Here is a 23531-nt window from a genome sequence, read left to right as displayed (position 1 = left end):
GTGAGCTCTGTGGGCTGGTGTGAGTGGCCTGCAGGATGTGCAAACAGGGGAGGGCATGTAGTGCCCGCCACAGGGGAAGATGCCATTCATGGTGGTTGCTGTTGTAGTGGGGGCAGGGTGGCTGCGTGACCATCAGAGCACAGTCCTTAGCGCTAGGCAGTCAGAGGTCCAGCTCAGCCGACAGTCAGCCTCACAGGGGCCCTCGAGACAGAGAGTGCAGTGAGAGGTAGATCACTGCCTTCTCCCCAGGGCCCTCCAGGTCCTCTGGCCTCCAGGTGGGCAGGTGAGTTGGGGGCCTGGGGACATGCTGAGGGTTGTGTCCTACAGAGCTCCAGAGCCCTCGCCACGGCCACCCACCAGCCAGGCCCAGGCCTTGAAGCAGCAGTGAACCTCTTCCCAATCCCAACCACTGCAACCCAAAGGCAGCCGCAGTCTCTACGGGTCCCAATCCATGGCGGCCTCAGCAACTGGAGTATACGGACACCACCATTAAGGTACCAGCTTCAACCAGCTTCAGTCTCTCCATTCAAGTTTCAAAGACGGGTACAGCTTAGATCAGTTGTCTACTCCTCAGAGGCGGCCAGAGGTCAGGGTTGAGTTGCAAGGACACTGCACATCATGACTTCAGGTCCACCTCTGCGGTTGGGGCTACTCTCAAAGAAGGGCAACTGTAGTGAGCTGGGGGTTACCTTGATTGGTATTTGCTGACATTTGTTTTGTGGAGGTTTACAGGAACACTGGGGCCTGACCGTGACCTGACCTCAAGAACAAAGGATCTGACGCCAAGAAGTTTGCAACAACGAACCACACCCTCCCTCACCTTTCCTATAAGAGAGCTCTGCTGAAAGTTTTCGGGTTTGGGGGGTTTTCAGGCATGAGCCACCCAGCTCCTAGCATGGCCCTGCAATAAACCTTTCTCTGCTTCAGACTCTGACATTTTGCTGTTGCCTGGCCTCACTGTGCGTCAGGTACCCAGACTTGCTTTCAATAACAGGGTCAGCCCTCCGCAACTGACCGGAATGGAAGCCAGTGAGATGTAGTTCCCAAGGAAAGTTGAGGTGCTGAACTTGGACGTGAGGACAGATGCTGGCACAGCTGCAAATCTGAAGCTCAAGTAAGGAAGTGCTCCACTAGGGTCAGGGGACGCAGCCACCCATTCAGGGCTCTTGCTGTCCTCCCTCCTATGAGGGCAAGAAGCTCTTCCACTTGCTGAAAACGCTACTTTCCTGCTGATAAATTTAAGGCACCCGATGCCTCAGGTGCCTGCATCTCAGAAACGGGCCAGGAATAGACCATGTGCCCTTGGAAGGCACACCGACCTCACCTGTGTCAGTGGGAGGTGAGAGCCCAGGAGTCCCAGCTCCTAACCCTCTAACCTGAACCTCACCTTGGCCTCACTTGCCCCACCTTGTTTACACACTGTCCCCACCTCCTTCATACCTTTCTCTACCTTGTTCCCACTTTATCCCCACCTTGCCCTCAGCTGCACCCACTGCCCTTAGTTGGGAACCTCTCACTGTTTCAATCTTTCAGGGAAGTCACAGTTGACTCTCTTTGAGCAGAGAGCGGGGGAGACAGTCAAGTGGTGACCAAGCTGGTGGGGAGCTCGTCTTCACACCAAGCTTCAACTAGTTCTCCTGTTTCCAGGCATGACGGCCCCCTGCCTTCTAGGGACAATCTTTAGACGTTCTGGGGTTTCGGGGTTTGAAATGCTTGCTTATTGGTGACTCAGCCCCAAATTCTTAGAGTTCAGCTGTGTTTTAGACTCCAAAATTTGGTTGACATCTCCTCTCCCAGTTTTTCTTCTCCTTTTTTTCCATGTGGGTTTATGCCTCTCCCCCTTTCTGGTCACTTTAACAGCATGTTGGGAAGCCAGACCCAAACACAGTGTGCTGTCCACCACAGCCTTCATTCTTCAAGATTTCTCCTGGGTCATCAACAACCTACACCATAGCTTTAATTCACGGAAATGGCAAAGCCTACGCTGGGGGGGGGCCTACGTGGCTAGGAGTCATGGGGGGCCTCTGGCTAGTGGCCAGCAGGAAGCCAGGGCCTCAGTCCTACTGCTGCAAGGAAATGAATTCTGTCAACAACCTGAGTGACAGGGGAGCTGGCTCCTTCCCCAGTTGAGCCTCCAGATGAGAACACGGCCCTAGCCCATACCTCGGCTGCAGTCCTGCAGAGGACCCACCGAGCTATGTCCAGACTCCTGACCCACAGACACTGTGAGACCATAAATGTGCGCTGTTTTAACTTACTAAGTCTGTGGTATTTGTTATGGAGATAGAAATCTAATACAGGACTGCATTTATTTGCTAGAGCTGCCATAATAAAATACCACAGACTGGGGGGTTTAAGCAACAGAAATGTATTTCCTGACAGTTCCAAAGGCCAGAAGTCCAAGACCAAGGGGTTGGCAAGGTTCGTTTCTCCTCAGGCCTTTCTCCTTGGCTCCTAGATGGCCACCTTCTCACCACAGGTCCACATGGCTTTCCCTCTATGCCTGGGTGTCACAATCTCTTTTCTAAGGACACCAGTCATACTGGATTAGAACCCCCCCAGTGACCTCATTTAAACTTAGTTATGTATTCAAAAGCACTATCTCCAAATAAAATCACATTCTGAGGGTTAGGCCTTCAATATGTGCATCTGGGGAGGACACAATTCAGCCCGTAACAAACACCACTGAGAGGGAGATGTTTTTTGTTCGCCTGAGATATTCGCACAGCGCAGGCTCGGAGCCAGCCTGACCGCTCTGACTCTTGGCGCTGCGGCTGCTCAGCTGCGTCACTCTGGGTGTGCTGCTTTACCTTCTACACCCTCTCTTTGTATGCAGTAAAAAATCATAAGACTATCTACTTCAAAGGGCTGTTGTGTTAACCAAATACAATAACTCAGTTAAAGGGCCTGATGTAGCGCCTGGCAGGTGATGAGCTAGGTAAACCTCAGCTGTCAGTGAATGGCTGTTAACATTCAGGGTTAGTGTGTACAGGGTTAGTGAGAAGGTAGTAGACGCTCAGACTGTCGTCGTCAGAGCCTGGGGATGACGGACTCCTTGCAGACTCACCACAGTTAAGCCCAGGAGACACACCTTGAAGTCTGCCTCGGGCCTGGTTTTTTGAAAGGAGAGCCTTGGAAGGGGGGTCGGGTGCATGAGACTTACCTAGGGAAGGCTCTGGGGAGGAGGATGTGAGGAAAGCAGGAGGAGGCAGCAGGGAGGTGGTCCTAGCTGGAGACTAGCTTCAACCTCATCCCAGAGAAGCTCGGAGCACGAATAACACGACTGGACTCCCTCTGAGGCAAAGGAGCTGGGCCTCTGCACTGCAACTTCGGTCCGCCACGAGCTCCAGGGGGTTAGGGATTGACATCCCCCCCCCCACCCGGGTGCAGCCGTTCCCATCAGCCGAGGGCAACTGCTCAGAGAAGGGGGCGGCTGTGAGCGGCTGGCCCCCCGCATACCCAGAAGCCGGAGGTGGAAGCACCAGACAGTAAAGGGGTCTGGATGCGGCCCCGACGCGACCCCGGGGCCCCACCCCGCACGGGGACACCCCGGCCCCGGACGTCGGCTTGCCGTCTGCAGGTCACTCAGCGAGGTAACGGCAGCGCAGCCGCAAGCCGAGTCGGAGACGGCGGCCTCTGCACAGACCTGCCGAGACACGCGAGGGCTCTGACCGCGGCGGCAGCGGCCTCCGCAGGCGGGCGGGGAGCAAACGCAGCAAAATGCGTGAAGCTGCCGGCAGGAGGCGCGGCGCCCACGCCCAGCGCGGACTGCGCGGGCCCGAGACGCCCGGGGCGGCGCAGCCCTTTGGGAAGGCCGGAGGTCCCCGGCGAGCGGGCGCCCCGGAAGCACACGGCGAGCCGGGGCGCTCGGGCCGCCCCGCCCCGGAAGCGCCCGCCCCCTGGCGCGCATTTCCGGCGCGCAGGCGCACGCGAGGGCGCAGGCTCGGAGGCGGCTCCTGCAGGCGGAAGCCACCGCTTCTGGGCGAGAAGCGACGTGCGGTGCGGGAGCCCGGGCCCCGGCCCGGCGGCCGCGCACGATGCGGCTGGGCTCCGGAAGCTTCGCCGCCTGCTGCATAGTGATCGAGGTGCTGGGGGTCGCGCTCTTCCTCCGGGGGTTCTTCCCGGCTCCCGTGTGCGCCCCCGCCGGGACGGAGCACCAGGCCGAGTACCCGGCGCCCGAACCCTCGGCTGGTACGACCGCTCCCTGGGCGTCTCCGCTCCCCGGGCCCCACTCTCCCGGGAGGGCCCCCCTGTGCCTCGCCTCTTGGCCTCCTTCCCGAGGCGCCTGGGCGGTCTTTTCCGTTCTGGCCCCCACCTTCTAGGGTCTCCTTCTTACCGGTAGTTCCGGCCTTTTTTTCTGTATCCTTCAAGTCTGTGGCAAGCACCGCTGCCAGCCCTCCTGAGAGCCTCTTCCCTGGTCACCCCAGGGTCAGCTCTCCATACGCGTGGAGGGGAAGCCTCTCCCCAACTCTGCTCACCCAGCGCCACCCCATCCCCCTTCCCTGAGCAGGTGTTTGGGTCGCTCCCTGTTCCAGGCACCCTTTTTGCTCAGTAAGACACAACAGATGAGATTGCTGCCTACCTCTCGTGTTTTCTTCTGTAGCAGTCCTGCAAGAGCCCGTTTTTTCCAGTAAACACCTCCCTGCGTAGACCCCTTCCTAGCCCTCACTGACTCAGCAGTATGTATATGTCACTGGAACTCGGGTTTTGAATCAGATCCACACAATACCAACTACTAACCATGGAAAGACTTTGTAAATGCTCGCACATCCCGTACCTGCAACACTGTTTCAGGTCAGGCGCCCTAATGTCCCATTGCAAGACACTCGAGAAGGGCCTTCGCTGTGCCAGTACTCCCCACATGCTGAGGGCAGCTCACTACCTAACACCAGGGCTCCCTGAGCTTACTTGTTGCCCATGCCCTGACCCCAGCATTGTCTCCCAAGAGCAGGCCTTTTTCTTTGGGTCAGGATGTGTAGGTGTGACAGAGTATGTGCTGGAGAAGTAGGCAGAAACTAGATTATAAGGCGCTTGAATGTTAAATAAAGGTTAAAATTCAATTTCCTTTTTCTTTTTCAAACACTTTTAGGAGCCAGTTCCAACTGGACCAAGCTCCCACCACCTCTCTTCAGTAAAGTTGTTATTATGCTGATAGACGCCTTGAGAGATGATTTTGTGTTTGGGTCAAAGGGTGTGAAATTTATGCCCTATACAACTTATCTTGTGGAAAAAGGATCATCTCACAGTTTTGTGGCTGAAGCAAAGCCACCTACAGTTACTATGCCTCGAATCAAGGTAAACAGTTTGACTAAACATATTATAGATCATGGTTTGGCTCTTTCAGAGGTTTAGAGGGATTCTCTGTAGTCTTTTACTTGGAGTCCCAGTTTTAACTAAGTGGAAATTAGTTTGGTGCTGTCAACCTGACTGGGGCAAAAGAATGCTGAAGAAGCCTCCCAGATAGGATGAAACCAAGACCTATGATTTATGCCCTGTGTAAAGGTAGCCAGGAGCTCATGCTTCGTGGAAAGCATAACAGATTTAGAGCCAGATCATCTAGGCCAGTCTAATCCAAGAGATGCCATCCTCCTTGCTAACCTGCTGTCTTCTGTAATCATTAGTGGGTCAGTTAGAATTCTGGGAGGAGCCTCTACGGTTATCTAGTTCAGTTTCTTGACTTTATGGATGAGGGAGCAAACTCAGATAAGTTAAATGACTTGTCCAAAATTTTAGTATACACAGTGACCAAACCACCATGATCTGGCCTCAACAAATATCTCTGTTCTTGCTCTATAAACTGCCTTCAGGTGTTCAGCCTGGTGGGAGTGCTTTTGAAGTGAATAGTGCTTTCCTCAGGAACTATGGGGAAAGAAAAGAGTAAAGCTTTAATGATTTGCTCAAAAGCTTTTTTTTTTTTTTAAATAGTATCTCTGCCTTCATGGAACTTTCAGGCTCTAATGAGAGACACAGCCATTAAACAAATGAACATACAAGTAAATGTGCAGTTATGAAGTGTGATTGATGCATAATGAAAAAGAGCAGGGCATGATGTTCAGTGCTGACTGGGTGCTCCGTGTAGATTGGGGTGGTTCAGAAAAGCCTGTCTGAGGAAATCACATTCAAACCTTAGACCCAAAGGCTGAGTAAAGAGATGGGATCAGAGAAGGACAGAGGAGCTTAAACGTTTGTGAATACACTGCGGGCCAGTATGGTGTAGAAGGCTCTGGCTGAGCCTTAGCATCTGTGGGTGATCATGTGACATTATTATTTGGTGAGGAGTCATCGCTTCTTGATTTAAAACTTGGGGGTAGCATTAGTAGTTACTCAGGAAACGTTTACTGGATGAGGAAAGCAGTCTGGGGTTGAGAGGGTTAACGCCGCATCTCCTGCTGATCTTTGTTCTTGAGTCTCCCACACTCTCTGCCACTTTTGGAAGTGGTTTGTCCTTCATTCAGCAACATTTATTGAGCATCTACTGTGTACATATGCTGTTCTAGATGAGGGATTCAGTGAAAAACAAGACAGCAACTGTCCTGTCACTCATGAAGCTTACTTTCTAATTGAGGGGACAGAAAATATGTAAGTATACAAATAAATAATCAGAATAGTTCCAGGAAGTGATAAATGCTACGGAAGGACACGAGGAGGATGACGTGAGAGAGGCTCGTGGGGAGTGGGGAGGCCACCTGTCGTCAGGCGGCTCCGGAGCAGCCTCCTGGAGAGCAGTGGTTCTGCTGAAACAAGTCCTGTGGACGCTGGAGGAAAGGCATCCAGGCTCCTGGCCGTCATGATCGTTCCTTGCACACTCAGAAGTGTGCAAGGAACGCATTCCTCCTTCATTCTGATAAGAAAGGTGTTATTAGGAGTCTGGGCAGATTTGTAAGAAAAAATATAAGTGAGCATGTGTGTTCCAGGTTCTATTCAGTCCTGCACATTGGCCGGTGTGGTCCTCCCTTCTCCAGTTTGTTTCATTTTACCAAAACCAGTGTTTTGTTTTGGGTCCTTTGTAGGTTCTTTCTCCTCATTGTGTATCACGGAGGAGCTAGGTTACAGGAAGTCCATCCTGGAGTTAGGATTCCATAGCCCTGGAATTTGATAGGATCGGGTACAGTGTTGGCTACAGAGTGTGTCCCCGGCCCTGCCTCCACTTAGGGAAGGGACTTAGTTCATCTGGAGGTGCTAATACAGTCGTCACGAGACACCAGTTTTACAACTTCAAGACTAATGTCTCCAGTAGCATGTTCACATGTTAAGATTCTGCAGCAGCTTACTCCTAAAACATGGTAACTAATGTTTGAATGCCTTTCCTTTTTCTGGGAATTCATAGTTTTCAAAATGAGCCGTTACCACTAGCTGTGGTGCACCTGTGGCGCAGGCACTGTCTCGGGCACTCACCACAGCCCCAAGTGGGCGCCATGACGTTGGCACCACTCTCTTCTCTGTTTCCCAGATGAGGAAACAGGCTTCACATGGTAAAACGTCATAGCTGGCATCAGAAACCGAGCACAGGTTTATGTCTGTCTAGTTTCGGAGCCTCTGTTGGCCACACTGTGTTATACAGCAGTACTGCAGAATAAGGTGACCAGGTCAGATTCTCTTTCAGTCGTCTCTGCAGAGCCCTCTCTAATCCTCAGGAGACAAGAAGCTGCTGCTCCCAAAACCACAGCAACCCCAGGAAGACCAAGATGACAGACGAGTGCTCACTTAAAATTCCTGGGCTCTCGACTGCAATTTGGTTGCGGCCTGCGTGTTTCCTGGGGTGAAGGGCATACCAGGTGGTCCCTGCCCTTCTTGAAAATGTCTGTGTGAACCCAAACTAGTGTCTGGAGGAGGGAAGTTACTTACAAAAGCCCAGAGGGAAGGGTGGACAGATCTGACCCAAAGTGGTGAAAGACATTATGAACAAAGTCAACTGACAGACGATACACGGGAAAAATTATTCACAGTTAACAAAGCCAGCAAGATGCGAACCCCACGATGCGTAAAGAGCATCTGATGGAGGGCAGCGATCCAGCGGCAGCTGGACAGAGGGTGTAAAGGAACCCATGTAGGGAGGAAGTGAAATGGCCAGGACGCACGTAAGAGGATTCTTAGCTTTGCTGCTGATCAGATCAAAGACGCTAAACAGTCCGCTCAGCAGCCTGTCACATTGTGAAAATCGAACGGTTGGTGAGAACGCTCTCACGAGAAGCAAGGTGCGCAGATCGCTGGACACTGTGTGTGTGGCTGATCGGACTCAGCCAGCCCCTGCACTGCCCCCGCCCGAGTCCAGTCTGCTGGGTCTCCCAGCACCTCTTCTCGCCCAGAACCTGTGCAGTCAGTTCGGGTTGCTCTGCTCTAGTCCCCACAGTCCTCCACGGGCCTACACTCTGCATCCTAACCCAGGCCTCGGGACGCATGCGCTGCCCCCGGCCTACCTCTTCCCCCTCGTCTGAGCCGATTTCCCTCTCCCTGTGTCTTTTATCCACGCGGGTCACACCTAGCTCTGTTCCCCGTGTGTGTTGCCCCCTCTCCTCTTGGGGTTTTTGCGTTTGCTGTGTCTCGCCCTGGAAAGCCCCACCTCACCTCACCTAGACCACACTGCACCTTCACACCTCAGCTCAAACGGCACTTCTGCTGGAGGCTTTTAAAAAGCAATTGCATTAAATTGGTCTTGGATAAGTACATTGAACATCCAAACACTGGAGTGCTTTCTAGCTGTTTAAAATAGAAGAAAGGTGAAATACCTGTATGTTTTCTGTGGAAAGGGGTTCAAGATATATTATTAAGTGAAAAAAGCAAGTTGCAGAATTATTTATATAGTTTGTTACCATTTTGGTTAAAAACAAAAGTGTGTACTTTATATATTTGGGATTGTACACATACAGAAAAAAGGATGAAAGGATACTCACCCAAAGTTAACTGGCTACTGGGAGTAGAATTTTAAGGTGAAAAGCTCATATTTGAAAAAATAACTTCATTGAGATAGAATTTTCGTATGATACAGTGCAGTTGAATGAGATTTAGCAAATGTGTTCATCCACGCAACCCCCACCTCAGCTCTGAGCTCGGGTCCCCACCTGGGCACGGGGGGGTTGTCGCTGTTGTTCTGTTCTAGAGAGTCTGTCTCTCCTGAGGTCCTGAAATGTACACTCACTGATGTCTCTGCTCCTTGTGTTTTTTTTTTAATTCCTGGGTTTCTTTTAAGCCAGTCTTCCTGAGGGGCGGCCAGGTTGGCATGGCTGAGTGGTGAGCCAATGACTGGTCAGAGGTTGTGCTTAAACACGTGTGGCGTGGCCTCAGCCCTCTGCAGGGGATGGTCCTCAGGCAGTTTACGAGCCTTCCCTGACTCCCACCCTGAGCAGGGCCTCCTGTTCACCTGGAAGGACCAGGTACCTAGGCCTCTGTGTCCCTCCTGAGTGTGTGCTCACCCTGGGTGTGCACGAAGCCTCTCAGGCCCCAGGAGCGTGTGGGAGCTCACAGAAGCCTACCGCAGCTGTCCCATTCCCCAGACCCCTTTCTGAATTTTTTGCCGCGTCTGCAGCCTCAGGTAGTTGTGATGTTGGCCTTCTCTGTTTTCACCTTGTGCCTGGCATGGGGCTTTTCCATGGAGTGCCAAATTGGGCGGACCCCTCCTGGTCCTCATGGCTGCCACCTCACAGAACTGGGTGTGTGGGAGGGGAGCAGCCCATGTGAAAACACCACAGGTACTCACAGCTCTTAGTGAGGGAAGTTTGAGTAAGAATGTTTCAGTTTGTGTATATCCTCGCTGAGTTTTCAGAGTCCTAAAGTGGTTGTTTTTTGACAGTTTCATCCAGTTTTATCCTTGCTGTGGGGAGAGGAGTTGCCAGTCTCCTCATTCTCAAAGTCCAAGATTAATTCATTTTTGCATTACTTTGCTTTTACAGAAGTCTTGGCAAAATCATTACACTTGTCAGCATTGTCTAGATTCCTGTTTATTTTCATTGCACACGCCCCGGATGCCAGTGTCCTGGGTTGTCTGCTAACTCCAGATCACGGAGACCCACGACCCGTTTAGATTCTGCTAAAATGAGGGAGGTGGTGACCTAATTCGGTATCAGAAAGGTGTGAGGACCTGTCGCAGCCACCCACTCCTCCAAGACATTTGAGTGCTGGGAGGGTGGCATCGTCATCCCTGGGCCAGTGTACTGTGAGGATTCCTGAGAGCATTCCTGTTTAGAGACTGCTTTCCTCCCTGGGTGTGTGGGAAGGTGTTCTTCCTCGCAGGGGTGGACAGTAGAATTTGCAGGAGTGTGTGGAGTGTGCTTGTCCCCTGAAGCAGATCTGAAGCTTGGATAAGGACCTGACAGGGGGTTTGGGCGTACAGAGTGCATACCACCCTTTGCCATTCGCTTCCATCCTCATCACCCATCGCTGCCTTTTGACCACAGCCGTCATCTGGCTGCCCCATGGCCCCCTCCTTTATCCTCTCACGGGCTGAAATACGGTCAGCTCTCCGCTGCTGAGCGTGCTGGTTTTGCCAGGAATCTTATAGCTTTTCCCCCAGCCTTAACCCTGGGGTTGCTCTAGCTTTACACTTGCCTCTCTCCTTCGTAAAATCATCTTCGGCACCAATCCCCATGCTGTGCTTGGATCCCGCGGTCTGACACCTGAACGCTTCCTCCTGCAGGCGCTGACGACGGGGAGCCTCCCTGGCTTCATCGATGTTGTCAGGAACCTCAATTCTCCGGCACTGCTGGAAGACAACGTGATCACGCGCGCAAAAGCAGCTGGGAAAAGAATCATCTTTTATGGAGATGACACATGGGTGAAATTATTCCCAAAGCATTTTGTGGAGTACGATGGGACAACCTCTTTTTTTGTATCAGATTATACAGAGGTCAGTTTTTAAGAAAAATATATCCTGTGAGACAGAGCCTGGTACCGCTTACTTAGTGAGAGGCAGCGTTGTTTTGTATGTGGCTTTTATTAATATACTGAGAATACTGTGGGGAGACTGAAAACGTTGTTCCTTCCCATAATCAACCACAAGCCAGGACGATAAACCCTGACTCGGGTGGGAGCATAGTTCTCTGAGCCCGAAGCCCAGACCAGCTGAGCGTCCGCTCACAGGTTCCGAGGGTCGGGAAGGGCTTCCCAGGGGGGAGCTGCTCGGCCTGAGTGTCGACAGGTGAGTGGGGCCTTCGGGAGTGGACAGAATGGGGTGGCCACATCTGCGCGAGGCAGAGCCCGGGGTCTCCACGGTCTGCCTGGGGCAGCCGGGTCCCGAGAGGCACCAGCCCTGCGCTGCACGTGCGGCCTCCAGCCAGGAGGAGAGCGTGAGTGGGCCCACGGCGAGAGAGCGGGCCCAGGGCAGAGGGAGGCCCCGGGCCAGAGGCACCGTGTGTCTGAGCGGGCGCTGGGTGGACCTTCGCTGGGCCTGGGGGAGCGTCTGCAGTCCTGGTCACACCGGCACCTCCGGTACAGCTGACCGTGTAGACACGGCGGTTCCTGCCCACCCTGCGTATGACAGCTCAGCAGCACTTGTCTTTGCAGTAGGTTCTTCAGTGGGAGGGAGGAGTCAGGGCTGCCTGGCTCGTGGCTCTGTCAGGGGCTGTTTGGCCGGGAACCACTGTGTGTGTGTCTCTTTCCTCCCCGAACAGCCTGCTCGTAGGACACACACAGACGCCCTCAGCTTCACCTTGCTGGTGTCTTGAACTCGGGGTACTGTTCTGTCTTAGCTAACTGCCCTTAGCCCTTCATTGCCTCATAACAACCTGACACCTGTTTAACTTGGTCATCTGGTCAGCTTTGTAGTTTAAGCTCCAGTAGTGATCATGCAGAATTGTTTTGTCAGAACAGCCCTTGTTCGTGTAAGTTATAATATGTTCTATCCATAACTTAGAGACATAAAAACAACATTAGTGAAAGCTTAATCTAATGCAAACAATTTTTTAAGACAGGTTTGTTTTTTTTTGGCGGGGAGGGGTGTTTGGTTTGGTTTTGGTCTTTTCAAACTCCCATGAGTCCTGGTACCTAAAATAAGCCCCTAGATTTTAAAACGACCATATCACTTTTCCTTGACGAGTGAACACCAGGGAAATTAGGGAAGCTATTCATGTGTACTTTCTTTTCCCTTTAAAGGTGGATGATAATGTTACAAGGCATTTGGATAAAGTGTTAAAAAGGCGGGATTGGGATGTGCTGATCCTCCACTACCTCGGGCTGGACCACATCGGCCACGTCTCTGGGCCCAACAGCCCCCTGGTCGGGCGCAAGCTCGGTGAGATGGACAGCGTCCTGATGAAGATACACACCTCGCTGCTCTCTGAGGTGGGCCTAGGATGTCAAGATGCCAGCGTGTCCTAGAAGAAACGTAGCTCCTCACGTGAACGCGGGGGACCTGTGTGAGCCTCGTCCCCGGCATCACCCAGGCAGCCTTCACCCTGCTGAGCACGTGCCGTGTGCTGGGCGCCGTACCCAGCGGCCCTGCGGAATAGTGACTCTTGATATCTCCGCCTGTTCATCCAGCTAATGTTTCCTGGATGTCTTCTCTGTCCCTGTTCCCGTGTGGGCATTTGTGGAGCTTAGCCTCTAGCTAGGAGGGAAGAACGGGAAGCATAAGTATTCTAGACAGGGATTGGTGCTGTCGCAGAACGTAGGGCAGGAGGAGGGCACAGCACCTGAGAGAAAGGCCATCACTTTAGACTGCATGGTCAGAGCAGCTGTCCTTGCAGACGTGAGAGATGGGAGCCAGGACTTGCGGGGGCGGGGAGCCGACGCGCCATCAGCGCAGAGGCTGTAGGGCTGGGAGCAGCGAGGGCACGGCCGAGCCCGCCAGCGCATCCAGGGGCAGCAGAAGCCGCTGGCCAGAGCGCCGGGGCAGGGGGCAGCTGTGTTTGACAGATAAGGAGACTAGGGCATGAAGAGCAGCGTGCTCAGGCTCCCGTAGCCTGGAGATGGCAAAGACAGAAACCAAAGCCTGACCCTCTGCCCTGAGCGGCCTGAACAACGCCCCTGTGCTCCCTGACCTCCCTATGAGTCCTTTTGTTTCATGTATGATGTTGCTTGACTTTGATCTGACTGTAAGCTCATAGGTTAAAAAAAAAAACTCATTTAGGAAGAGCTGCTATTTACAAAGTAAAGCTGAGATCTGAACTTGTTTTCTTAACAAGATCATGGGTTCTCCCCGGTCTGGGTTCAACTGAGATGTTTTCCTTTGCCGCACAGGAGAGAGAGACTCTGCTACCCAGCCTGCTGGTTCTCTGTGGCGATCACGGCATGTCTGAAGCGGGGGGTCACGGGGCCTCCTCTGTGGAGGAGGTCAACACCGCTCTGGTCGTCATCAGTTCTGCATTCGAAAGGAAGCCTGGTGAGAGTGTGGGAATGTTTAACGCTTTAAAACTGTACTTTATTTCTTTGCTTTCTATTGTTTGATTTTAATTTTAAAAACTATTTTTTGAAGCTGTGTAAGTTTGAGAAAGCCTGAACAGTGTGAGAATGAAAATTAATGGGTTAAGGGCCAGTCAGGATCTGGAGTTTATGCTTCTTGCCCTGATTCTGAAGATACAGTCGTTCTTTGGGGGAATGGTGTGCTATACATGGGACTGCCTGGATATCTGGAACTGTTAATAAAAAGTACCAGGGGCTTAGAGACATCTGAACTGCAGGTATGAATTGAGAGAAATGTAAAAAATTAAACTTAAGAAGAAGTATCCATTATTTGAGACTGTATCTTGAATAGCAGTGTCAAAGAGAGCGGTAGGAACAGGACTGAGTGGGAAGGCTGAGGGCCCAGGTTCAGTGCTAAGACACCCTGCAGCTCTGCAGCCCAGGCCTGCGCACGGCCTCTGCCTCCTCACTTTACGACACGCAGGCTGTCCGCTGGCCGGCCGTCTCCACAGCGCGCGCCCCGGCCTCTCTCAGGGGACCCTGCAGCACCGCTGGGCCGTGCGGGCTCCTGGTGCCGCCCCTCGGGTCTCCCACGGGCAGAGCGGCCGTGACGGCTTCCGCCGCGGTCGGCCCTCCCTGTTCCCATCAGCAGGTGGCGCCGTGCACGCGGCTCTTCAGGTTGGAAACCGGCGCGTCCGCCGTGATCGGCCCCCTCCCTGCTCCTGGCGTGAGCCAGACCCTCCCTGGCTCCCACACGTACCACCTCGCGCAGCTGAACCTCAGATACAGTAAAACTCCTGCGTGAGGCTTCTTGCCTACCTCGTGGCTTTGTCTTGAGCCGCATTCCCCGTTACTCACCGGATCCTGGCCTCTCCCACGGGTCCTCCAAGTGATAACTCCTCCTCATGTGCCCCTCACCCCCTCAGCCTGTGCGGTGGCTTGTCCTTGGTCTCAACCGGAAAACGAAGCCACCTTCCCTCTGGTTGTCTCTCATGGCGCTCGGACATTCTCCGTCATCGTTCGCGTGGTTTGTGATCACAGACTGAACCGTGGGGCTCCGTGACCACCTGCCTCCTCGCTGTGAGCCAGACTCGGGCAGGGCCGGGTGTGCTTATTCGTCACTCTACGCCTTGGGCCCCAGCACTGCCTGGCGTTCGATGGGTGCTGAAAGTGTTTGTTGAATGAGTGCGTCTTCCACTTGAGCAGGGATTGTTTGGGGAAGAAGCTCCACCTCCACCTGTGTCCTTTTGTCTTTTTACAGCACTGCTCCCTCTTGGGTGTCTGGCCTCCTAAGGTGTAAGTTTTTGGCTCTCGTAGCCTGAGCCTTTCCTGGGTGCCCGGCTGGAGCCTGCCTTCCACTGAGCGTACCCAGTACCCACCAGAGCACTGACCTCCTACACCTGGCTCAGCTCAGGACCGTGGAGCGGTCCCGGGGGTTCCTCTACTTCAGTGAGAGCCGCTGGCCAGAAACACCCTCTCCATCCATCCGTCCACCCATCCAACAGAGGGGTGCTGAGCACCCACGGTAGGCTGGGCACTGTGCTGGCACTGCAGATGGGGAGCTTGTAGTCTGGGGGTGAGAGAGACAGCTAAGCCAGTGTGTTTTTATTAAAGGAATGTTAGGGTTATTTTTAACTAAAGTGCTGATGTTTCGTCGCTCGGATGGGTATTTAAGGATCTCCTCCCTGGAAGGCCTGACAGGTCTTCAGAGTAGGAAGGGCCAGGACGGCTGTGTGCAGCGATTGCGCGCACCGGCTGCTCACATGGCTGACCTCAGTGCCAGCAGTGAGTCTGAGCTCTGCTTTATCTTGTTTACTTGTTTGTTTGCTTTAAGAATAGTTATATTCTGTCTTCTCATCATGCTTATTTTTTGAGCCAGGACTCCATGCCTTTTAGTTCATTTAGAGTTAGTCCGCCATCATCAGTGTCGGTGTTGGGACACATCACCTCTTTAATGGTGACCCCCACGTTCCCTAACCCAACAAGGCCCCCACCCCCAGCCACCGGTAACCACTCATCTTCCTGTCTCTATGGATTCACCTCTTCTGGAGATTCCATGTGATAAATGTAATGTGTAAATGGTCTTCTAATAAATGGCCATGTAAAAATGGTCTGTGTGACCAACGTCTTCCACTAGGCTGTTTTCAAGGTTTATCCACATTGTAGCACGTGTCAGGAACCTGTTCCATTCTGTTGTTGAATAACATTCCATCGTATAGACACAGACACACCACATTTGTTTATCCATCCCTCCCTGGATGGATGTTTGGGTTGTTCCCACTTTTTTATTTATTTATTTATTTATTTATTTGGCTGCGTTGGGTCTTAGTTGTGTGTGGCACGCGGGATCTTCGTTTTGGTGAGCAGGAGCTTCTGTTGGGTGTGCAGGCTTCTCTCTAGCTGTGGCATGTGGGCTGTAGAGCACACAGGCTCAGTAGTTGTGTCATGCAGGCTCCAGAGCTTGAGGGCTCAGTAGTTGTGGCTCACAGGCTTAGTTGCCCCGCAGCACGTGGGATCTTAGTTCCCCGACCAGGGATCGAACCCGTGTTCCCTGCATTGGAAGGTGGATTCTTAACCACTGGACGGCCAGGGAGGTCCCTGTTCAGTACAGCTTTACTTCTCTTCACCTGTGCTGCTGTTGTCAGATACAGTCCATTTCTATGTGTTTTAGGCTGACCACATATATATATGGTTTTACGTAATTGCTTTGAAATTGAAGAGAAAAAATCTGCTTTATGCTATCTTTTATAACTATATAATTACCTTTAATGATACTCTTTGTCTTTTTTTTTTTTAATGGGTCCAGATTACCATCTGGAGTCACTAGCTTTCAGCCTGAAGAACTTCCTTTAGTATTTCTTGTCAGGCAGGTTTGCTAGCCATGAATTGTCTTCTTAGCTTTTTAAGTCTGTGGGTGTCTTCATTTCATCTTGATTTTTTGGGAGATAATTTTTCTGGATGTAGGGCTCTGGGTCACCTGGTCTTTTGCTTTCTGCTCTTTGCAGACGCTGTGCTGCCGCCTCCTGGCCCCCGTGGTTCCTCATGAGACGTCAAACCCTAATCTAATCAGGTTCCCTTCTCTCTGTCTCTGTCTCTCAGCGTTTTTATCATGTCTGTGTAGTTGCGTTTGTCTACCTTGGAGTTCATTGAGCTTCTTGGCTGTGTAGATTTGATGTTTGTCATCAAATTTGGGAGACTTTCTGTCTCTCGGATGGCATAATTTTTATCAATCTGTCTTTAAATTTGCTGATTCTTCTGCTCGTTGAAAATCTGCTGTTGAGCCTTTTCAGTGAATTTTTCATTTCGGTTATTGTATTTCTCGACCTCAGAGCTTCCATCTGGTTCTTTTTTTATAATTCCTGTCCCTTTGTTGATCATCTCTATTGGATGGGACACTGTCATCATACCTTCCGTTACTTCTTTATGCATAGTTTCCTTTAGTTCTTCGAACATATTTACAATGACTGCTTAGAAGACTTTGTCTATTAACTCTGATATCTGGGCCTTTCCCAGGAAGGTTCTGTTGCCTGGTTTTTTTCTCTCTTTGAATCATACTTTCCTGTTCCTTTGCATAATTGCCTGTAGTTTTTGATGAAAACTGAACATTAAATACTGTATTGCAGTAACTCCAGATACTGCTCCCCCACCTCCAGGGCCTGTTGTCATTGTTTGCTTGTTGGTTTGTTGAGTACCTTGGCCGGACGGCTCCAGTGAAGCCTTCACCCCCACGTGTAGAGTCTCTGCTGTCGTTCCTGTGAGGGCCCCATGCCCTGGGTGCCAGCGGAGCCAGCGGAGCTCTGTGACGGTCGCTTCTGTGCTGGCTCCAAGCTGTTGCCCCTCTTGCTATCACCCCGCCCAGCCACTGGCTCCACTCATCGCAGGCTGATTGCTCTCTGATTTCCCACAGTTTATCATCCGTGTGCTCCACAGTCTGGTCTCATCATATTTGGGCCACTTCGCAGAAGTCATTTTCGAGGCCAGTCTTTGAGGTTGTTCTGATGCCAGGCGAGCCCTTCTTAGCTGTCTTTTCTCCCTGACCCTCTCTGGTAAACTTCCAGCTGGCCTGTGGGTTACTTGTTGCTCTCGTGAAGCTGTCGGCGTCCTCTTAGTTGCTTACCTCCAAAACCGTCACAGTTTTCAAGAACATCCTTAGGCTTGAATCCCCCACATTCTTTTTAAAGTAATGTCAGTTCTTTTTGTTGTGTCGCTAAGTCTCTTTTAATTTATAGGTCTCCACCCCATCCTCTTTTTATGATGATGATTTGTTGAAGAACCTGGCTAGTTGTCGTGTGCAGTCTGTCTCTGCATTGTCTGCTACCTGTCCTCTGCTCATCCGGTAGATCCCATCTGACCTGGAGGTGTGGCCAGATTCAGGTCCGGTTGGTTTGGTTGGTCTGGACCAGGCTGTTGCTAGCGGGGGGCACCGTGTCTGACTGTCTGCGTGTTGTGATGTCAGTAGCCCCTGATGACCCACTAGCACCGCTAATTCACTACAGGTTGCAAATAATGATGCTTTAATTCTGTTAAGTCTTTTTGTTGTCATTGTTGTTACTTAGCTGGAATAGGTCAGTGAAGAGATCTTCCCCCATCGACTTCTGGTTACCCAGCATTACCATTTATATAAGGGGGAGGAGGTAGATGATGGGTTTTTCTCCCCAGTTAGTTACCAGTTTCAAATCAACACATGAGTCCACTGTGAGCTCACTAGCATGTTTCAACTGTGACCAATTAGTTTTTATATTTCTTTTGGGGACATTTTGAACTCATGAATTTAAGCATATTTTAGTTGTTTCAATTCACTATAGATGCTATTTAATATTATTTAATATTCCGTTTGTCCCGTCTTTGGGAACTGGGAGCATCTTCAGATGACCTCCTGAGTCCTTCCGACCTTAAGGTCCCGGAGGCCTTGGTATCCCTGAGAGTTCTGTTGCTGTCTGGCCTGAGAAGGTGTCCCAGCTGCTCGTGCCCGAGCTCTTCCCTGCACCTGCAATCAGCTGCTTCTCCCGGATGCCCTGGTCCCTTTCAGGGGAAAGAGGTCTTTGGGGACCGCTGTCTCAGAGCTAGCAGTGCTCGAGGATACTAGCTTACTCACCACTTCTGGACAAAGTGAGGGAGTCTTTTTAAAATAAAGTTGATCTTGAGTTCGCATTGATACTTTCATGTCACTTCACTTCACTTCAGAGTTACCTCCTTAGATCTGTTGCCTGTACTCTCTTCCTCCCAAGCTTAGAGTCCTGGTTGTCAGACCCTCGGTAGTCTCAGCGCAACAAAACCGGCACCATCACTAATATCAGAGCAAAAAGCAACTTAAGGTGGGGGTTTTGTTTTGGATTTTGTCTTGTTTCAGATCAAAGCACCTAGTCTAAGAAAATTCTAGAAGAAAACAAATAATAACGTTGGGTGGAAACGTTCTTCTCCGTGTAACCGAGAAGCCATCAGTAGAGGGTCGGTCAGGAAAGACTGATGCATTTGATCAAGTTAAAAAGAAAAGTTATATACAACCAAAAACTACCACAATCAAAGTAAAACCTTTACACACTCCCTAAGAGACTTGCACCAGCACTGCCTCTCCCAGGCAGACTCTCCTGGTGACCCCTCAGCCCCCAAGACCTGCATTGTAGCTTTTGAGGTCTGGGGGCCGGATGCTCTCTACAGATGAGAAGACTCTGAGTTTCTTGTCCAAGGCCTCCCACCGGGTGGTGGCAGAGCAGGAACCTGAGCCCGGTGTGCTGACGTCACACCTGTTCTCCTGGCGGGAGTTAGGAGGCTGGCCGGCCACCGCTGGGTCTTGGACCTGGAGCGCCGTAGTTGGCAGGCGGTGTCTCACTGGTCAGAATTGCTTATGGAGTTTTGCCAGCGGGACCCAGCCTCGCTCCGCTCTCCCCAGTGAGAGGCACCGGCTGCGGCTCAGCACCCACGGGGCGTCTGCTCGGCTTCTCTGGGGGCTGCGTGGACGGCTCCGACTCCAGGGGCAGGGCCATCGCAGATCCAGCCTCACCCTCGTCCAGCAGGGTGGCGGTCAGCCTCCCCAGAGCAGACAGCCCTCGGCATCCACCCCGCGGTGTTGTGCTTCCTGTGTCAGTGCCTCTCCCGTGTCCCCTGTGCTGCTTTTAGGGCAGCACCGTGCTCCACGCAGAATGAGTGTTCAGTATTTTTATTGATGTAAAAAACAACGAGGTGGTTTCAGTCTGAATCTACACAGAATGGTTTGAAGAGATGGGTGGTTTGATGTACATTACTTGTAGAAGGTCAGATTCAAGAGTGACTACCATCACATGTGTCTTAGAGCCTGTCACCTGAACTGTCTTCTTTTTTCTAGGTGACATCCGACACCCAAAGCACGTTCAACAGACTGACCTGGCTGTGACGCTATCAGTAGGGCTCGGTCTGCCAATTCCAAAGAGCAGCGTTGGCCGCCTTATGTTCCCAGTTGTGGAAGGAAAGCCCATGCGGGAACAACTGAGATTTTTACATTTAAACGCAGTGCAGCTCAGCAGGTTGTTGCAGGAGAACGTTCCATCATATGAGAAAGGTGAGCCGGCCGGTGTGTGCTGCGCGTGCCTGCTGTGCCTGGTGTCTTCCTGCTCTTCCCGTGGTGCGCGCTGCCGCGGTCTTTGACTGTGTTCCTGTTTGTTAGAACTCTGACTATCCCCACCAGCAGCAGAGGAGACCGCCTGAGTCAAAGTCTTTCATAAACGTATTTATTCAGCAAATGCTGAATTTTTTCACGAAGTTCCTGTTTGGCCAGGGGCTGTTGACAGCACTAGAGACACAGCAGAGGAGAGCGCTGCCCTCGCGGGGGTTATCAGGCCAAGGGGAGCGTGAGGAAAGTGGCAGCAGACGCCAGACCGCGGTGGGTGCCTCAGGGAAAGCTCGCGCAAGGGAGGGGTGGGGGTGCAGGTGCGCGAGCCCCAGCGGGGCAGGTTGGCCTGGGAGGGAGCCCTGCCACGGACGCAGGGTCTTGTGGTGGGGCTGCGCCTGCCCGGTCAAGGAGTCACCAGGGGCTGGGGTGGCTGAAGCAGCGTGACCTGCGGGGAGGCAGGAGGAGAGGAGGTCTGTTGGGTGAGGGCCTTCTAGACGTGGAAGGGGTTCTTCCTTCCATTCTGAGAGGGTGGGGAGCTCCTGCAGGGTGTCGTGCAGAGCGGAAACCTTCCACTCGCGTTTTCAGAGGCTCTCGCGGTGCCGGTGTGGAGCGCTCTGCACCGTGCTGCGGGAGAGCCAGGGGGCGGGCGTGCGAGGGCCCAGGCGGTGGGGTCCAGGCCGCATGGTTGATTCTGGGTCTGTTTTGAAGGCGGTGCAAGCAGGATTGGCTGATGCCCTGGGCGTGAGCTGAAGCAGTCCAGTGGCGTAAGGAACAGCTTGGGGTTTTCAGCTGAGCAGTGGACGGGTGCCGTGGTCTCAGTGAGGCGGGGAAGGCTGTGGGAAGAGCGAGTTTGCAAGGCAAGGTCCTTGTGTGTGCCGGGGGCCGGGGTGGGGTCAGTAGCCCCGAAGCCAAGCAAGGAAGGAACTTCAAGGAGAAGGGAGTGAGCAGATGTGTTGAATGGGGTTCAGGGCACAATAAAATGAAGGATTGAGGGGAATTCCCTGGCGGTCCAGTGGTTAAGACTCTGCGCGTCCACGCAGGGGGCGCGGGTTTGATCCCTGATCAGGGAACTAAGATCCCACAAGCCCCGCAGCGCAGCCAAAACTAAAATGAGGAGCTGAGCACGGACCGCTCACCTGGCAGGTGGGGTGTCGGCAGCCTTGCTGACGGAGCGGTGCAGGCGGAGACAGCCCGGCTGGCGTGGGTGCAGGTGAGGAGCTGGCGGCAGCCGACACGGCAGCTCTACCAGGAGCAGGGAAGCAGGCTGTCACCCAAGGGGCATGGGGGCCAAGGCAGTGTGTGTTGTTCTCATTGTTAAGCTGGGAGAAACTGGGGTGTTTATATCTTGGTAGGAGAGACACAGAACAGGAGGGTGCAGCCCCCCAGGACCAGTCAGTTTACTCTGGCCCGTCGAGGGATGTCAAGGCTGGTGTTTGACGCTGGGGTTGGGGCTAGTTGGGACATGCAGAGGAGGTCATCTCCCAGTTTGCAGCAACGTTTGATGGGGTATTGGCAGGTTTTCCTGCTTGAAGTGGGGTACTGCCCAGTGGCGTGAATGCCCACGCGTGTGTGCTGAGGTTTGAACTGACCTTGAGCTGGTTGTGGGAGACACACCCTGCCAGTGGGAGGCGGCTGGGAGCCAGACGTCCGGAATGACAGGAGGACTTGGGGAGTATCGGCTCTTAGGTCATGAGACAGCCCAGCAAGCAACTCTGTCAAAGGCGAGGCCTGGCCGCAGCGCACCTGTCAGTCCAGACCAGAGATGAGTAACTGACGAGTTTGTAGCTTTTGCACATTTGCTGTTGTTGGTAGCGTGTGTCCTTTCTCCTACACCAACAACTAATAAAAACCAAAACCAAAACACAGTGGGGTCCTTTGCTTATTGCAGGGATGGTAGGGTGGGGAGAATTGAGCACTGCAGTGAATGTGGCGATAATGAGCCTGTGACGTGAACAGAGCCCCGTCTCCGGAGTGAGAAAGCACCCCCAGGGCGTCACACCCCCGGGACCTCACACCCCAGGCTGCCTGTCGCCTGTGCCATCAGTGACGGCGTTTCCGTGTCTGACAGTGAACCAGATGTCAGGGCCTGCGTGATATCCAGCCCAGTCTGGTACAGCTCGCTCGTCTGGCCATCTTCTGGCCGTAGTGGGGGCTTTCTTCACCTCAGGGCCTTTGCGTGTGCTGTCCCTGTTGATCAGATGCTGTACTGCCTGATCCCCTGGTTGGTTTCGGGGCACCCTTTACATTTTAGCTTCACTGCCAGACCTCTCTTGTGCCCCATGCTCAACCCCAGTCTTAAGTCAGTTCCCTTCCCGTTACCAGGAGTGTCTCACTATTCCCTCCACTTTCCCTCCACGGCATTTTTCCCTGTTTGCACTTTCACTCGTGTGGCAGCCCTGCTGGATCACAGGCCCACACGGACGGGACCTACACCAGACGCATCTAGTGTGTAGGCAGTGTTCAGGCCATTTTTGTTTGAATGCATGCACAGGTGCCCCCTGTCTCTGTAACTCTAGGCAGTGGGGTGCAGACACAGGTGTCCCCACGTCTGTGACTTCGGGGTGGTGGGATACAGCAAATGCGGGCACCAGCCTGGATCCAGACGTACACCCCAGCTCTCACCTGACAGCCCATGAGCTGGTGTCTGAGTTGCCTCCTCTCTGAAATGGGCGTGTAATCGTCCCAGCCCCACAGGTCACAGGGAGAGGACTGGAGTGAGGGATTAGGGTCGTACCTGCCGCCAGCACTTGGTACAGCTTGGCTGGCTCCAGCCGCAGTGGCGGGGCTGCAGACATCTGGGCCCACACTCGGGTTGTGCAGCAAGGATGCCTGGCCGTGATCGGGGAGGGTGGATGGGCGCGCTGCTGGTGGGTTGGGCCAAGGCACCTGAAAGGTATGGCCCAGACCACCTTGGAATGGCTCTACTTGAAGTTGGAAGAGCGTGTTAAGTAACAGGGAGTCTCACAAAAGAAGCTCTTGCTCTGCCGACCAGTCGAGTCGCAGGTGAGTCTGGTCCAGCCCTGGAAGGCAGGCAGCCCCTGGCCTCGGGCAGCACACCTCTGCCGTCCCCAGCATGGTGGCAGCCGCAGCCGAGGCCCCGTTCACGGCCGTCTCGCAGCCCCGGCTCTGTCGGCCGTGGGTCACGCAGCCGCTGTGGCGCGTCGGAGACATAGCTCAGCGTTGCGGCGGAGGTGCTGGGAGACCGCCACCCCTTCCCAAAGAGGATTTGCGAAGAAGGCAAGCAGGTGAAAGAGGGGTGCTGACAGTGCAAGGCGGGAGGGGCCGGCCTGCCTCGGGGAAGGGGACGCGGTCGAGCAGGCATCAGGCCACTGCCTGTCGCGTCCTCACATAGAGAGTGAGGGTCGGAAAGGTTTTATAGGACTGAGGGCCTTTCAATGCAGTGCATTTCTGGGTTGTTTTAAAATTGCACTTCAAGGAGGAAGGATGGAGAGAGAGAAGGGGGAGGAAGAGGCACGCAGGAGGCAGACGCTTCTGTCCTGGCGTGTGCAGGGCAGGAAGGACCGCAGGGGAGAGGGCGGCATCAGCCACCACCCCCACCCCCACCCAGGAGTTCATCTTGCTTCGCTGTCAGGCTCTGCCTCGTGCTGTGAGT

At 53.1% G+C, this 23531-nt stretch overlaps 1 protein-coding gene across 6 annotated transcripts in view; it reads left to right on the top strand.

Moving 5' to 3' along the window:
* Positions 1-3940: 3940 nt before the first annotated feature.
* The window catches only part of PIGG (phosphatidylinositol glycan anchor biosynthesis class G), a 38685-nt gene continuing 19094 nt past the window's right edge, over positions 3941-23531 (top strand). For 5 of the 6 annotated variants that reach the window (XR_009048737.1, XM_057705243.1, XM_057705242.1 and 2 more), the window contains exons 1-6: positions 3941-4191; positions 5090-5295; positions 10631-10840; positions 12085-12273; positions 13171-13312; positions 19655-19867. Coding sequence is in view for 5 of the 6 variants with exons in the window: in XM_057705243.1 (XP_057561226.1) it covers positions 4038-4191; positions 5090-5295; positions 10631-10840; positions 12085-12273; positions 13171-13312; positions 19655-19867 (1114 nt within the window). In the remaining variant the exon portion in view is untranslated. Of the gene's footprint in view, positions 4192-5089; positions 5296-10630; positions 10841-12084; positions 12274-13170; positions 13313-19654; positions 19868-20083; positions 20189-23531 lie in introns of all 6 variants that reach the window. The other variant, XM_057705246.1, reaches the window with a different exon arrangement.

The sequence above is a fragment of the Hippopotamus amphibius genome, chromosome 13 (assembly GCF_030028045.1).
Source record: "Hippopotamus amphibius kiboko isolate mHipAmp2 chromosome 13, mHipAmp2.hap2, whole genome shotgun sequence".
NCBI lineage: Eukaryota > Metazoa > Chordata > Mammalia > Artiodactyla > Hippopotamidae > Hippopotamus > Hippopotamus amphibius.
Note: the sequence above shows the minus strand (reverse complement) of the source record. Positions and strands in the feature narration are given on the sequence as shown.